Consider the following 14,625-nt stretch of genomic DNA (forward strand, 5'->3'; position numbering starts at 1 on the left):
GATGATGTAGATAAGTCTTGTGTTGGCTCATTTCTCGTATAATGTCAAATGTAGTGTTTGTGATAAAGTGCTCAAAGATTTCCAAGAGATCTTGGGGAGAAATTGATCTTACAACCTGGATTTGCGCCGACAAAATGGACGCCACTTGGCGAAAATAATCGAGTTTGTAAGGCAAACAACTTTAAAAACTGTGTATATACAAAACCATAAAAACGCAATCTTATGGTTTTGGTCCCTACACATGCCTTTGATATTATAAGTATTAACCAAATACGAAAATCGCGTATTGCAATACCAATACTGTGATATTGGTTGCATACTTGCAATGATGACGGCGGGTACGATAATTAATTAACACACTGTATGATAAAAACATTTTATTATACAGTAGTTTTGGACAAAAGAAGGCCGCGTATACAATTGCAAAATATTTAAATCCTTGGCCATCTAATTTTGAACTCAACCGAGCATCTTCTCTTACACTTATTTCATTATTACGAAGATTATCGTCAATAGGAAAAAAATCCTTGCAAATATTAAATTGTTTTCTGTTATAGAGCTGGTGAACATAGTAACCCAGCGAGTCAATCCAGTCCATTGCTGAACTAGATCATATCATTTACATTATTCCAGTCATTCAAAAGCTGTTGAATCGGTAACACTATAATAATAATGATTTCAAGAAAGGACTTCTAAAATTGCTTCAAACCCTTCAATTTCTACTGTTAGAATAAGTAACTGATGCAGTGGAAGAAGAAGTAAGGAAGGTGGTGAGAAACTGGATAAGCGAAAGAAATACAAATTTTCGACAGCTGAAGTCAAGAAAGATTCCTCTGAATACAGGTTGGCAATGAGAATGACGGCAGAAAATCTTAAGGAGTTGTTATCATTAATTTCAAGTAATATTCAACGTAGCGACACGTTATTCAGAGATGTTATACAGTCGTCACTGGACTGGATTGCTTGAATGAGGGCATTCCAGTGCTGGTTTACATTATTCCAGTGGAATTCCAGCTCTGGTTTCAATCACGACTGGAATTATGCGAACCGGGCATAAGTACGTTTTCTCTTACAGTAGATACTTTGCTTTTTAAAATAACAACATTTTGTCAGCTTGTTTCTAGTAATCTTTTTTGAGAGTTTTCTTCTGAACTATTTTGAACTTGATTGCCTTCACCGATTTTTCCTGTTGTAATTAATTTTCAAATTCATATTTATGTTTTTTCATTTCCTCATTATCTTAATTCTCTGCTTCATTACATAGCATCTATTGGTAAATGTGTTTTCAAGCCAACTACATCTTTACAGCAAAACATACCTTCATAAGGACTGCAAATCTACTCCAAAATGATGACCCCAATTTTTCATGATAGGGAAAAGTAGGAATCAAAATGCAAAACGCTAATAATTGCCGGTTTATGTGATAAATTCGGTTATTATTAATATAAACCGATTAATAAGTTGAACCATACTGTTAGGATTAAAAACATTTAATTTTTATATTCTATAATATATAAATTAAATAAATTTGAGTGAAATTTTATTTCATTTAATTTTAATAAATTAATTACAATTTGTATAATTTTGTAAAATTTTTGAAAATTCATTAAAATCTATTTGTCGTTCTTTCTGTTCGATTTCTAATCGATTTTGAAGTACCTTAACATTTTCTTCCGCCAATTCTAATTTATCCTTATAATTTTCTTCTTTCTCCTTACCCCTATGTCCGCTTCCGCCGCTATAAACCGAATTTTTATCATGTTTATCCAATTCTAAGCATGCAATTCTCGATTCTAATCGAGCATTTTTTTGCCGTTCACTTTTTAATTGTAATTGTAAATTATTTAAAATTTTTCTTTCGGTTTCTAATCGTTCATTGGCTATTTTAGTTAATTCTAATAAACGTATTCGTTCAGCTTCCATTCTTCCTAAAGTTTTTTCGTCGAATTTCGACGATTTTGGTCTATTAATTGAATTAATTTCATTTCTTGCATTACTAATTAAATCTATTTGTGATACATTATTTTTTTGGTTATTTAAATAATTAATATGCTCATTCTTTTCATTTAACTCATTAGTCAAATTATCTCCTCGTAATTTTTCTTTCTCAATGTTCGATTTTAATTCTTTAATTTCTTTTTGTAAACGAGAAATAGTTTGGTCTTTACGTTTAAAATCATCATTTTGTAAATTTCTAATTGTTGATAATTGAGCTGTTAAACTCGTTATTAAATTACGATCGTTTTCTTGTTGTTCGTTTATAACGGAAATTTTCCCTTTTAAAACAGAATTTTCAGTTTCAAAAACTTTTAATCGAGCTTTACTAGCATCTAATTTTCTTTTTAAATCTTGAAGATCGTTTTTGAGTTGATTGTTTTCTTTTGAAACTGCTTCAATACGTTTATCTGGTTTAATGTAGGGTTGTTCCGGTTTTGGCGATTTTTCTGAAAGTGATTTAACTTTTTCTCTTAATTCGGCGTTTTTTTGTTGTAAATCGCAAACCATTTGCGATCTTCCGCGCCAATTAGCACCGGAATTAACCAAACTTTGTAAATTTTCGAAAGTTTCTCCTATTTCTGATTGTAAAAATTTATTTGCTAATTTTAAATCATTTTTTAATTGGGCATTAACGTTTTTTGTTTCAAATAATTTCGCGTTTGTTGCCGATAACTTCTCTTGAAGCTGTTTTACATCATCGATTTTATCTTTGTCGTTTATTTTTTCTTGAGATTTCTTTTCTTTATCGCTTATTGCTTCTTGTATTTTCGGAGTTTCGTCTAAAATTTTTAATCGACTTTCTAATTTTGAACATCTTGTTTTTGAAACCTCTAATTCGGAGCATTTTTCTCTTAATTTTTTGCTTAACTCAACAATTTTTGCGCTTGCTATATTAGAAACCGTACTAAAACTCCCTCCAACAGATGCATCTTGAAATTTTTTTACTTCTTTAGTTAAACTGTCAGTTTTTGAAAGACTTTCTTTTAGTTGATTTTCACATTCTGATAAATTTCTTTTTAACATACCATTTTCATGTGTTAAGCACTAATAAATAATTAATTTTTATACACAATTTATTTTTAGGTAACTTACATGAATCTGATCCCGTAAATAAGTGTTTAATTCCTCTGGAAATAGGATATCTTTTGGTATATCAGGTACAAAAGTATTTGATAAACCTAATTCGGCGATATCTTTATCGGGGTTTTGGTTAGATTGAGGTTCCAACATTTTTTTAAATTAAAAAATAATTAATTTAAAGCGTCAATGTCTTATTTATTATTAATTTCTAATTTCAGGTTATTCATACTTTGCGAATTTATTTTATTATATAAAATAATTTAAGTCTTATTAATTAAAAATTTAATACAGTTAAATCATGTTTATCTCCAATTTGTTAACTTATATCCAAAAATCGATAAATTTGAAACGTAAACAAACCCCCATTGTTGCCAACCATTTTCATGAAAGGACTCAAAAGTTACTAGAAAAAAACACCTATCCTGAAGAGTTCTTGTTTGGTGCTCTATAAACCCGCATTTTGAATGTTAGCTGTTCAAATTTCAAGGTAAAAACGATAAGGACGTCTTCGTCGAAGTCGCGTATCATATATAAAAAGGCTTTTAAGGGTGTTTAACCATCAAAAATGGTCGATTTAAGCGGCGGACAAGACGGGCCTCTGGAACATCGATTTTCCAACTTGGTTTTTGTTGTTTCTGGAATTATATTTATTTCATTAGCAGGTAAGACAAATTTTTTAAACATCTTTTTATTAATTTCTTATGATTTCTGTTTTTTTTTAATGTCTACAATTTTTATATTTAAAACTAGTTGAGGTTAGTAAATTATTTAAAAAATTAACTCAACCTTCAGAATATTTTAGTAATTTTTACTACTTAATGGTAAAAATAAGATATTTTTATGTTGCTCTTAAGAATGTTGATTAAAATGCTATTTTAAAATATTTCTTTAAGTCTTAAAGTTTTGAGGATGTTAAAGAATTATCATAAAAGAATTCGAATTTCCCGCATTAAATTAATATATCATATTGACTAGAGTGGTTAATTATTCTTTCAACAACCGAAACCCAGACTGTTTTCTTCAATTCTATTTTTCAAAATGATTATTGAAACTGCATGAAAGATTTGAAGCATTGCTTTTCCATTATAATAAGGATCGTCCAAATGTCCTCGAATTAGATGAGCACCACAGACAAGAAACAATTACTATCCCTGTTGATTGGGAAGTTTTCATTATAGAAAGGACTTGGAAATAAGCAAAAGAAGACGCCCTAAAACTGAAATCAGCTCTGTCTTTAGCTAAGTGTTATGAAACTGTGGGAATAGTTGAACGTCGACTTGGTGGGCATTATGATAAAGTCTGTGCATGGTAGAAAATGGTTTTTTATGATATCGGGATCTTCCAGTAAGTATTTTCCGATGCATGGTGTACCCGATAAAGTCTTTACAGGGAATATGATATTCTTACATGCTATGAGTAGATGTGACGCTACTTCAGCACTCTATAGGAAGTAAGCAAGAGCAAGGAAAAATAAAATTTATAAAGACTTTTTCTGAAAACGCAAATTTTGCTGATGTGAGGGTCCATGGACTGATATGCTTCTCACAAAATCCATCCCTACACCGCTACAGCTATGAGCAGTTGCATAACAACATTAATTCAGGGTCTATAAAACACGGGGTTCATTATTCCAACATGTCTCCCAACTGCACGAGGACCTGTAAGAATGTGTTTGGTGAAATAAAGGAACAGCTTGACCTCGAAGCTGCATTGACTGAAAGAGAAGGTTTGTATGAATACCTAAACTTTTTTCTCAAGACGCGAATGAAAGTTAATAATCTTTGAAGTTTACTGATTTTGGTGTAGATGTATTTATTACTCACTCACAAATGATTAATTCCGGACTATACACGTATTAAAACTGCACTATTTACATTGAGTTGATGTTCCTAATCATTTTTAGCACAGGAACATAAATGAAATCGAACACTCAATTAGATAGAGTATATGGAATACATCTACAATGTGAGTCAGAAAAGAATTGGAAATCTCAGAATGGAGATGACTAGAGAGGCTATCTCCAAAGAATTGCGATAATTGCTGCAGGAGTTAATTTTTATTTTAAGTTTTATGGATAAACAGAACAATAACAATGTTGACTTACATTCCATTTATTTAATATAATTAAATAAAGGTATTGGCATCATTCCTACTTCGTATCAAATCAGAATAGCCTTAATAGCCTACCTGCGGGCACTGAATTTTAGCCATGACAGTTAAATCTATAAATGAACAAGGGTTATTCTGATTCGTATCTTAAGATTCTGTTGCCAAAAGGTGGCGACATAATCTATCCCAACAATTATTGAAGGTCTATTTGCTCATTACCTGGCTAAGTTGTAAATTGAATGGGTCAAGAAGTCATTATAGTCTTAGGGATTGACTTAATATTGGTTTGGGTGAGGCATAGTATTCAGGTACCACTACTAAGATCGTTGTTGGCGAGTACTTAGGTATTCGTTCGTATCCATTACTAAGGGTGTTAAGCAGAAAGACTCTTGTTGAGTACAGTGCTGTTTAATTTAATAAAAAATTGTTGGAAAAGAAATTCCTCACATGTATCAATGTCGGCGTTGTTGGGCCGAGTAACTGGATTGATAATCTCTGGTGCGATAAGCACAACGCTAACTCTAGCAATGATTATTCTGCTTGGCCTATCTCCTTTGCATTTACATATAGAGAAAGTGACTAGAACTATTATTTACAGGTTTAAGCAATATGCTCAAAACTGCTCCAACATGTCCTACAAATGGGCTGCGAAAGACACTATAAACATTGATATTTATTTATTTATTTATTACATATTCAGGATGCATACAAGGAGAACATCTCCAACAAAACATCCTCATAATAACGAAAATTAATATAAATATTGTGACAAACTAAAATACAAAAAAGCGTAAAGAAACGTCAAAGAGAGATACATGGTTGAAGGTCTGGTTATAGGAATTAAGAATTCGAACTAATGACGAGTTTTGATAAAGGTTGGTGTTAAATACGTTAAAACTGCACCTTGAACCTCAGCTCAAGCAGAAGCTCGGGGGTATCCAGCCTGCCATTAACAAGCTTGAAAAGGAAGATCAAGTCAGAAACAACTCGAAGTTGCTGCAGAGGCAATAAGTTGCAGACTACGCAACGTCTATCGTAATCGCAGTAAGGAAGATGAAATTTATGCGGCAAATAACGTACAAAGCGTTGTTGATACACCGCATTCATGGGGTTCCATATTACGTTGACAAATGCTAAATAAAGGGTTTTTATACAGAAAAAATCGTGAACTTCTTACTGACTCTGATAACAAACCCCAAGTTACGTAGAGATTTCTTTACCATATATTCAACATCATGATGAAATCGCAGTTTTGGAATCCACTATGATGCCAAAATCTTTTACTTTATCCGTGAACCGGATAGCAGTACCGTTAAAGTTGAGAGGATAACGTTTTCAAGTAAATGTAATTTTTTGGCATTTATCATAATTTAGGTAAAGTTTGTTGAGTACCCATGCAGGCAGTCAAGGTCCTCCTGTGGTCTAGGGCAGTCCAGATTAGACCCGATTCTTGTAAATATTTTATTATCGTCGGCATTGATTAAAAACTTAGAAAATTTAAAACAAGAAGAAATATCGTTTATGTACATTACAAATAGTAAGGGTCCAAGATGACTGCCCTGAGGCACAGCGGATGTGATAGGTTTGTAACCAGATACAAAGCTACCAATCCTGACCGCCTGACTTCTGTTAGATAAAGATAACATAATCCAGTGAACAAGATCATGTGGAATATCAAAGAAGAAAAGTTTTTGTACAAGAATAGTATGAATCTGAGGTTCAGGCAGATATTTCAGTGTTCATAGATGGATCAAAAACGCCAGAACGGGCCGGGGCAGGAGTATACTGCCAGACACTTCGAATTAAGCAAGCTTACTGCCTGGGTACGTACTATACTGTATTCCAGGCGGAAGTATTTGCTATTGACAGGGTGCTAAAATCCTTCTTGAAAGAACCATGGCAGTACGATTTTTCTCAGACAGTTAAGCCGCTTTCTAGGCCCCGCAGACAGTGAAAACGGTGTCGGCTCGGGTTAAAAAGAACTTTAAACACACTGAGTTGTGATAACAGAGTTTCTCTGATCTAGGTTCCAGATCACTTTGGGGTTGCTGGCAATGAGAGGGCAGCGCTAAAGTGTGTGTGGGGCCAGAGCCAACAGCTGGTATATCATTTGTGATGGCCAAACATAGGATTGGACTGTAGGGGTTGAAGAGAGACTTCGCCTACTGTGGACTAGTTCTCCTGGAATGAGACACGCTAAGTTGTTTATTAACATCTTGTTAAATCCGGGAATATTTTAGGACTTGCGACGATGTTGAATACCGACTATGTGCGGATGACGAGGAAACAGTTGAGCATATTTTGTGCCACTGCCTTGCTGTTAATCGTATAAGATTCTCGATTTATGTATTGTAATATGTATGGGTCGGTTAGATTACTTCTGCACCTGAACAGCTGAACTCTGATTAACGAGAATAATTCAGGCCTTGATTGACCTTATTATCCTGATTGACAAACTTATCTTTACCGTTAACGGAGCTAATGGTCCATTAGCGTTTGTTAACATTTTCAATCTCTTGCAGTAGTTTGTTCGGCATGTAGAATTAATAACAATATGCGTTTTGAATAGACCAATAATCTTGAGAGTGGCTGAAATTAGCGATTTTTTGATGTTTTGGTTCGGCAAAGACTATGTTGTAGTTTCTACTTGACACTAACACATTGTTCACTACTTAAGGGAAAAGTATTCCATCAAATAACATCGAGATGTGGAAGTGCCGTAGTAAGTTTGCTCGTTATGGCACTCGTAATCAGTAGTATTTTGCAGTTATGACCGCTCTCCTCGTGATATGAACAGCAAACTCAACTTATTTTTGTTTAAGAACGTCAAAATAGTTCTCTACTTGAATATTAAGTTTGAAAGTTCTGGTCTTCTATCGACCGCAAGGAAAAAGTGGCGCATTTCTCGATATCATCCATGAAGGATTACTGTTATGGCACTTCTTATTGAAGTTTGCGGTACCTGGCGTCAGCAAGAATGATCAAGTAACGACAAAAATTTTGATTGCTCGGTGTAAAGATAGACAAATTGTTTAAGTAAGAAAATCTTCCTTTTGATTTATCAGGATTTTATGCTTGATTTTATACTTAGTACTCGAAACCGGTGCCATCATTATTACTGATATTAATCGTCAGGGCAAAAGCTGATTCTGAATAAATATTATTTTTCTTATTATTGTAGCATGATAAAGTGACATAAAGGTTAGCTTTTTTAATTAATCTCGTGTTTATTCTAAAGGTAAAGTTAGCAAATAACATTTTAGTTTTGAGTTAGACGGTCATCGATCTTAATTTGGCAACTTACGACAAACTTTAACTTTTTATCGAATTCTTATCGAGATGTCAATTTCTTATAAACTTTTAGTAACTTTTAAATCCAATTTGTCGAAAATATTGTGTTACCGTTACACAGTTACAACATTTATTGAAGTATATTTTCTTATTTCAAATGTAATAAAGATCAAAACATATATTTTTCTTCGTAATTGCTTCAACAATTTATTATTTAACTTAATCGCATAAAATAATTTATGTTGACACAAATAAAACTCCTTATTAAGCAACAATATTACGTAACTAAATACTTGATAAAAAATGTTTGTTGATTTACTCCTAAAATAACATCTTTTATCTAGTTATTTTCTATTATCTACGTTCATTTTGTCTCTGTAAATAGAAAACATTGAGAAAATTTCGCTTTTAAAGTAAAGCGATTTTCTTATCACTGAACTAAACAGAATATGTAACATACTTGAAACTGGAGTGAGTGCCAAGTTGTTATCAAGTTCCACGTTGTCCACTTTATTAGAAAACGTTTTATTGAAAACGTATCAGTTTTGTAAAAGAGTTGAGTGAAGTAGAGTGTAAAGTTTTTCGAAAATATAATAAATAAAACATGGATGGTGAAGGTGAGAGCATATTGGATGCGGTTAATTCGCAAGAGGATGGACCCATACCTAAAATGCCAAAAGATTTCAAAATGCCCACACAAGAAGAACTTATAAAATTAATTTCCGAATTCGATATGAGTGACGAAGAAAAAAACGACTTAAAAAAGAATATTTTAAGCGGACAATTCCTGAAGGGTTTGGGACTTGATCAAAAATCTCAACAACAATATTTAGACTCGTCGAAGATTATTATTTTTTTGTCGTGCATAACGATAATGATTTTGGTTTTCGGTAAGAATAACAAAAAATATCCAATAAATAAATAAATTTTTACGTCTGGTTAAGATTAAAAAGATAAATAAAATGCATTTTTATAACTCAATATAAAAATAATCATTTTATGGGATAATTTATTAATAAAAAGGATATATTTCAGTTCAATTTGTCTCAAAATAACAAAACCCTCGGTGTAGGTCATTTCAAAGTTTTTTAATATTTCAAAATGTCTGAAATAATTGAAAGTGATTTGCTTGAAGAAACGCTTTCAAATGAAGGCGTTTTGGATAAAAACGATCCTGAATACGAAGCTAAAATTGAATTAATAAGAGAGCGTATATTGGAAACTCAAAAACTTTCGACAGGGATGGGTTTACAAGATATTCTTTATGTTTTATATTTTGTTTTTATATTTATAATCGGTAAAATCACACATACATAATTTAAACTCAATAATTAAAAATTAAAAAATGGGTAAGTTTTGAAATATTAATCATTTTTTTTTTATTTCTAGTATTTTTCGGATATAAACTGTACAGATCGCAAACGGAAAAAGAACGAAAGCGCGAAGAAAAGAAGAAACAAAAACAACAAAAGAAGAAACATAAATAACTTAATATTTTAATAAATTCAAATTCTTATAAATTTATTTATTAAGATTTTCTTTAACCATCCTTCGTCATCATTATCCGTTTTTTTAATGTTTTATGGAGTGAAATAAACGAATAAATGTATGTAACAGAAATAATCAGGTTGTTTTTAATAAATTGTTATTTGTTTTAAGTACTAAATATTTTAAATAAATGGTGCGTGGTGTACTTTTGTTATCAAATATTGATTACTTTATTTTAATCCTGAATAATTTGAACTAAAAATAACCCAAGGAGCGATTAACTAATCTTTAAATTGATATTTAATCTTTAAAAAAGTAACAAATTACTTTTTTTAGGTAGCGACATCTATTAAGTATTGTTAGAAACTGAAAGTTTTGATTATCGATAAAAGGTGGTACTAATATCAGTAATATAGCACAAATACTTCCGAATTTTCTTTTATGTGTGGGGTGATAGTACATTCTTATTCAATCTGGTAATGGAGAATATTATGGAAGAAAAAATTTGTTTGATCTGCTATGCCGACAATGCTGCGATAACTTAGAAGACGATCTACCAAAACAACTTTACAAATGAGCAAAGAACTGAATACGCTGGTCTCTCTTGATAAAACCAAATACATGGTGATAGCCAATTGGCCGTTGAAAACATTCCCATCGAGCAGGTCATGTAATTTGTCTACTTGTGCGTACAAATTTCCAGCTACAATGATCCTGTTAAAGACCTAAGATCACAAACTAATAAGGCAGTGGTAATATCAGGTGCCTTAAGAGACATTGTTTGGTATAACAAATAAATGAGAATCGCCAGCAAAGTTAGGATATATAAGACAATAACAATAATGGATAGAATCAAGAACGACGATATCAGGGAAAAGTGCGACATACAGACACGTAGACAGAATGCCAAATAACAGATTGTCCAAGGATGTCTTGATATACAACCCCCCAGACACCAGATCACCAAAAAGATATCCAGGATATAACAAGGAGACAAAACCAGACAAATAAAGCTAGAATCTTTTTTAACAAAAACATCAAAATAAGAAAAGAAATCCACAAATTCCACAACAATTCTATTTAAATGAAAAAATTGTCACAATTATTAACATGAATTTTGGTAGTTTCAAATTTCTGGTTACAATTTCTTGTTGTTGTTAGAAGACGAGGTTAGTGGTAAAATAAGGATGTTTTACTTCCTTTATTGGCGATACTAGCGGTGCTGATGTTGATGGTATCTGATTTTTATTCTTGCAATTTCCAAGAATCTTCTTAGCGGTTTCTATTTTGGTGTGGACGGAATGTTCAATATAACTTTTAGCCATCATCGATGAACGCGAAGCCCCCATGGAGCTTGGCATCTGAAATATTGCCTCCATAGTTTGCTTCTTGATTTTGTTTTGATTGTGTATGCAAGATGAAGCAGAAGGACAAAAAGTGAATGTTCAAAAAACAAAGGAGATGATGATCGATTCTGTAGTTAAAGCTAAGTTGAAAGTGCATGGAGGAGACTTGGAGTTGAAACATTCGTGTACTTCGGTAGTATTGTTGGGGAAGATGGAAAATAAGAACATCTCAAAAAGAACCAAACTTCGGTTGTTTAACAGCAACGCAGTCAGCCCTCCTGTATGTGTGTGAAACATGGATGTGTGGAAACATGGAAACATTAATCGTTGCCTGCGGCGTATTATAAATGTGGGATAGTTGGAGATGATATCCAATGAAGACTTGCCCAAATGAATCCAAATGACGTTGGATTGGGTACACGCTAAGAAAGCCTCATGGAACAGTTGAAATGTCAGCGCTTGACTGGAATCCTTGGGAAGATTACGGAGACGAGGACGTCCAAGAAAGACGTGAAAGAACTGTTGAGGAAGAAGAAAATACCTTCTTCACAATTTAATATTCATAGTTTTCTACAGAATGGATTCTTTTTGTTAGACTGGTGTTTTATTTTATAAATCTACATATTTTACTACAAATCATATTCCACATATTATGTTAACTAGTGGTGGAATGGATATTCGGCAACTATCCGGCCATTTTCTTTAAATCCGGAAGGATACCGCTTTATGTTTCATCGATAACTTTCAAAATTCGCTATAAAATTCATTTCTTGAAGGATCCTTGTGGAAATATCACCAATTATTAATTAAAGTATCCTCTTTTTAACGCAACAAGCCGTTTTGAAAAATTGCTTTTAATTTTTGAGATATACATTTTTGAAATGATCGACAATTTTTTCGAATTTTGCAATTTTCGCCGATTGAGTTTTAAAAATCTGTATAAAATCCATTTCTTGGAATATGAGTTTGAAAATTTCCCAAAGTGATAATAAAAGTGTCCTCTTTCCAATGAACCAACACGTTTTGAAAAATAACTTAGTTTTTAAGAAAATAATATTTGAAGTTTTGATAAAATTTTCGATGTTGCAATTTTCATCGATAATTTTCAAAATTCGCTATAAAATTAATTTAATGAAGGATCCTTGTGGAAATATCACTAATTATTAATTAAAGTATCGTCTTTTTAATCCAAAAAGCCGTTTTGAAAAACCACTTTCAGTTCTTGAGGTATACATTTTTGAAATGACCGACAATTTTTTCGAATTTTGCAATTTTTACCGATTAAGTTTTAAAAATCTGTATAAAATTCATTTCTTGGAACATCAGTTTGAAAATTTCCCAAAGTGTTAATAAGAGTGCCCTCTTTCCAATGAACCAAGACGTTTTGAAAAATAACTTTTAGTTTTTAAGAAAACAATATTTGAAGTTTTGATAAAATGTACGATGTTTCAAGTTTCATTGATAACTTTCAAAATTTGCCATAAAATTCATTTCTTGAAGGATCCTTGTGGACCAATTATTAATTAAAGTATCCTCTTTTTAATGCAAACAGCCGTTTTGAAAAATCACTTTCAGTTCTTGAGAAAGAAATTTTTGAAATGATCGACAATTTTTACGAATTTTGCAATTTTCGCCGATTAAATTTTAAAAATTCGTATAAAACCAATTTCTTGGAATATGAGTATCAAAGTTTCCCAAAATGTTCATAAAAGTGTCCTCTTTCCAATGAACCAACACGTTTTGAAAAATAACTTTTAATTTTTGAGAAAACAATATTTGAAGTTTTGATAAAATTTTCGATGTTGAATACACTATTGTGCAAAGTGTGAAAATATTTCCACTCATCTTTCATCAACTTCAACGTTTCAATTTTTTACTCTGTGTTATGGTACGTTCTTATCGTAGCCGAATGATTATGTGGCGCTCTGTTCTGCTGTAAGACAATATCCATTTGAAAGTGCCCTAGATTATTATTTGTCGAATAATTTGACCAGACCAACTACAAAAGTTATACATGATATTATTTACACAGTCTTTGCATAGAGTATAATAACATTAGAAGTTAATATCTATCACCCTTTTGGAAAAATTACTTTACTAAAGAATTTCGTCTGTGAATAGTTCTGTAATCTTGATGGGAATGAACACCACCGCCACCAATGTAATATTAGAGGAATAAAGGGGCACCCACCACCAACGTTATGCGGACGGGAAAAGATAGAAGTACGGTAGCGTGTACTTGCAGAAAAAGAGAAAAAAAATTATAGAAGATTTTTAAGATGCTGCCACCAGGCAAGTTACGTACTTGGCCGAACGGTTTAAGAAGTTAATGAGTAAAAGGAGGGAGGATCGTAGCCCTTGTGTTGAAATTGAAATAATACGAAACAAGAATTTATATAAAAAAAATATTAATATATTAAATTAAGGAAATTAAAATATATAAAAAAAAATAGAAAAATAAATTAACCAACAAAAATTAAGTTAAAATATTAAAGAAGAAAAACGAAAACTAATTGAACAAATTTTAGATAACGGAACGTTAACTATGGATACAAATACTAGCGATGATTATGAGTTTCAAGAATAATAGTAATTAATTATGCTTACTTATTCTACGCCACGACGACGCTCTTCCACCAGGTTTCGGACGCTTCAGGAACTGGCTTCAAGGCACAATTTCGATCTGAGGATTCGATTTCTCTAGCAAATTACCCAGCACAAACCACCAGCGTATTTAGAAGCCTTTCCGAATTTAGTATTGAGAATTTAAATTAAAAATAAAATGAAATGGAGCGAACTCAAGGGGAAGACTGTAGCTTCTATCTACCTTGATAGTTGGTACTCGACTCCCCGAGTCAAACTCGGTGGCGCATCAACGCCTCACCCGATAACGCTGACTTAAGCAAAATAATTATACAAAACGCAATTTAATATACAGGGCGGTTTGTTACAGTTCTTTTGCCCAAATTAAAGATGTCCTCGCTGCCAAGTCAAAATGGCATAAATGACACTTACTTGATTCTTTAGGAAACAAAAAACTTTTATCACGTCGTAACAGTGGCCATTTTGGCTTGGCAGCATCGATGTTTGTTGATTTGCATTCACTTTTTCATGGAATTTTTGTTTTAGACATATTGAGTTCCTCATTGCAGTTCTCAATAATTTATTTTGGAATGTACATATCTATTTCATGACTGGATTTTCCAGTGTTTTCCCAAATTTTGCATGCTTACATCATCAGTGGACGAATTAGTGAGGTGTATTAGTATATTCAGGTTTAAGCACGGATTTCCTATTTCTGCCATTTATTCCA

At 32.3% G+C, this 14,625-nt stretch overlaps 2 protein-coding genes across 2 annotated transcripts; one reads left to right on the plus strand and one right to left on the minus strand.

Moving 5' to 3' along the window:
- Window positions 1–1,523: 1,523 nt before the first annotated feature.
- Window positions 1,524–3,285, minus strand: LOC111419630 (coiled-coil domain-containing protein 13). The gene is made up of 2 exons (XM_071197765.1): window positions 3,091–3,285; window positions 1,524–3,042 (listed from the first exon to the last, which is right to left on the minus strand). The coding sequence occupies exons 1-2, from the start codon at window positions 3,226–3,228 to the stop codon at window positions 1,564–1,566; spliced, it is 1,617 nt and encodes a 538-aa protein (XP_071053866.1). The 5' UTR covers window positions 3,229–3,285; the 3' UTR covers window positions 1,524–1,563.
- A 5,620-nt stretch (window positions 3,286–8,905) lies between these two features.
- Window positions 8,906–10,185, plus strand: LOC111419650 (uncharacterized). Its single transcript, XM_023052493.2, has 2 exons — window positions 8,906–9,368; window positions 9,868–10,185. The coding sequence occupies exons 1-2, from the start codon at window positions 9,083–9,085 to the stop codon at window positions 9,963–9,965; spliced, it is 384 nt and encodes a 127-aa protein (XP_022908261.1). The 5' UTR covers window positions 8,906–9,082; the 3' UTR covers window positions 9,966–10,185.
- The last annotated feature ends 4,440 nt before the right edge of the window (window positions 10,186–14,625 follow it).

This window comes from Onthophagus taurus, chromosome 7 (assembly GCF_036711975.1).
Source record: "Onthophagus taurus isolate NC chromosome 7, IU_Otau_3.0, whole genome shotgun sequence".
Lineage (NCBI taxonomy): Eukaryota > Metazoa > Arthropoda > Insecta > Coleoptera > Scarabaeidae > Onthophagus > Onthophagus taurus.

What these genes read in the sequence shown, in the direction of transcription:
- LOC111419650 (XM_023052493.2), top strand. Translation starts at nt 9,083, where the DNA reads ATGGATGGTGAAGGTGAGAGCATATTGGATGCGGTTAATTCGCAAGAG. An exon ending in GATAATGATTTTGGTTTTCG is followed by an intron (nt 9,369 to 9,867) that starts GTAAGAATAACA and finishes TTTTATTTCTAG; the next exon opens with TATTTTTCGGATATAAACTG.
- LOC111419630 (XM_071197765.1), bottom strand. Translation starts at nt 3,228, where the DNA reads ATGTTGGAACCTCAATCTAACCAAAACCCCGATAAAGATATCGCCGAA. An exon ending in ATTTACGGGATCAGATTCAT is followed by an intron (nt 3,043 to 3,090) that starts GTAAGTTACCTA and finishes ATTATTTATTAG; the next exon opens with TGCTTAACACATGAAAATGG.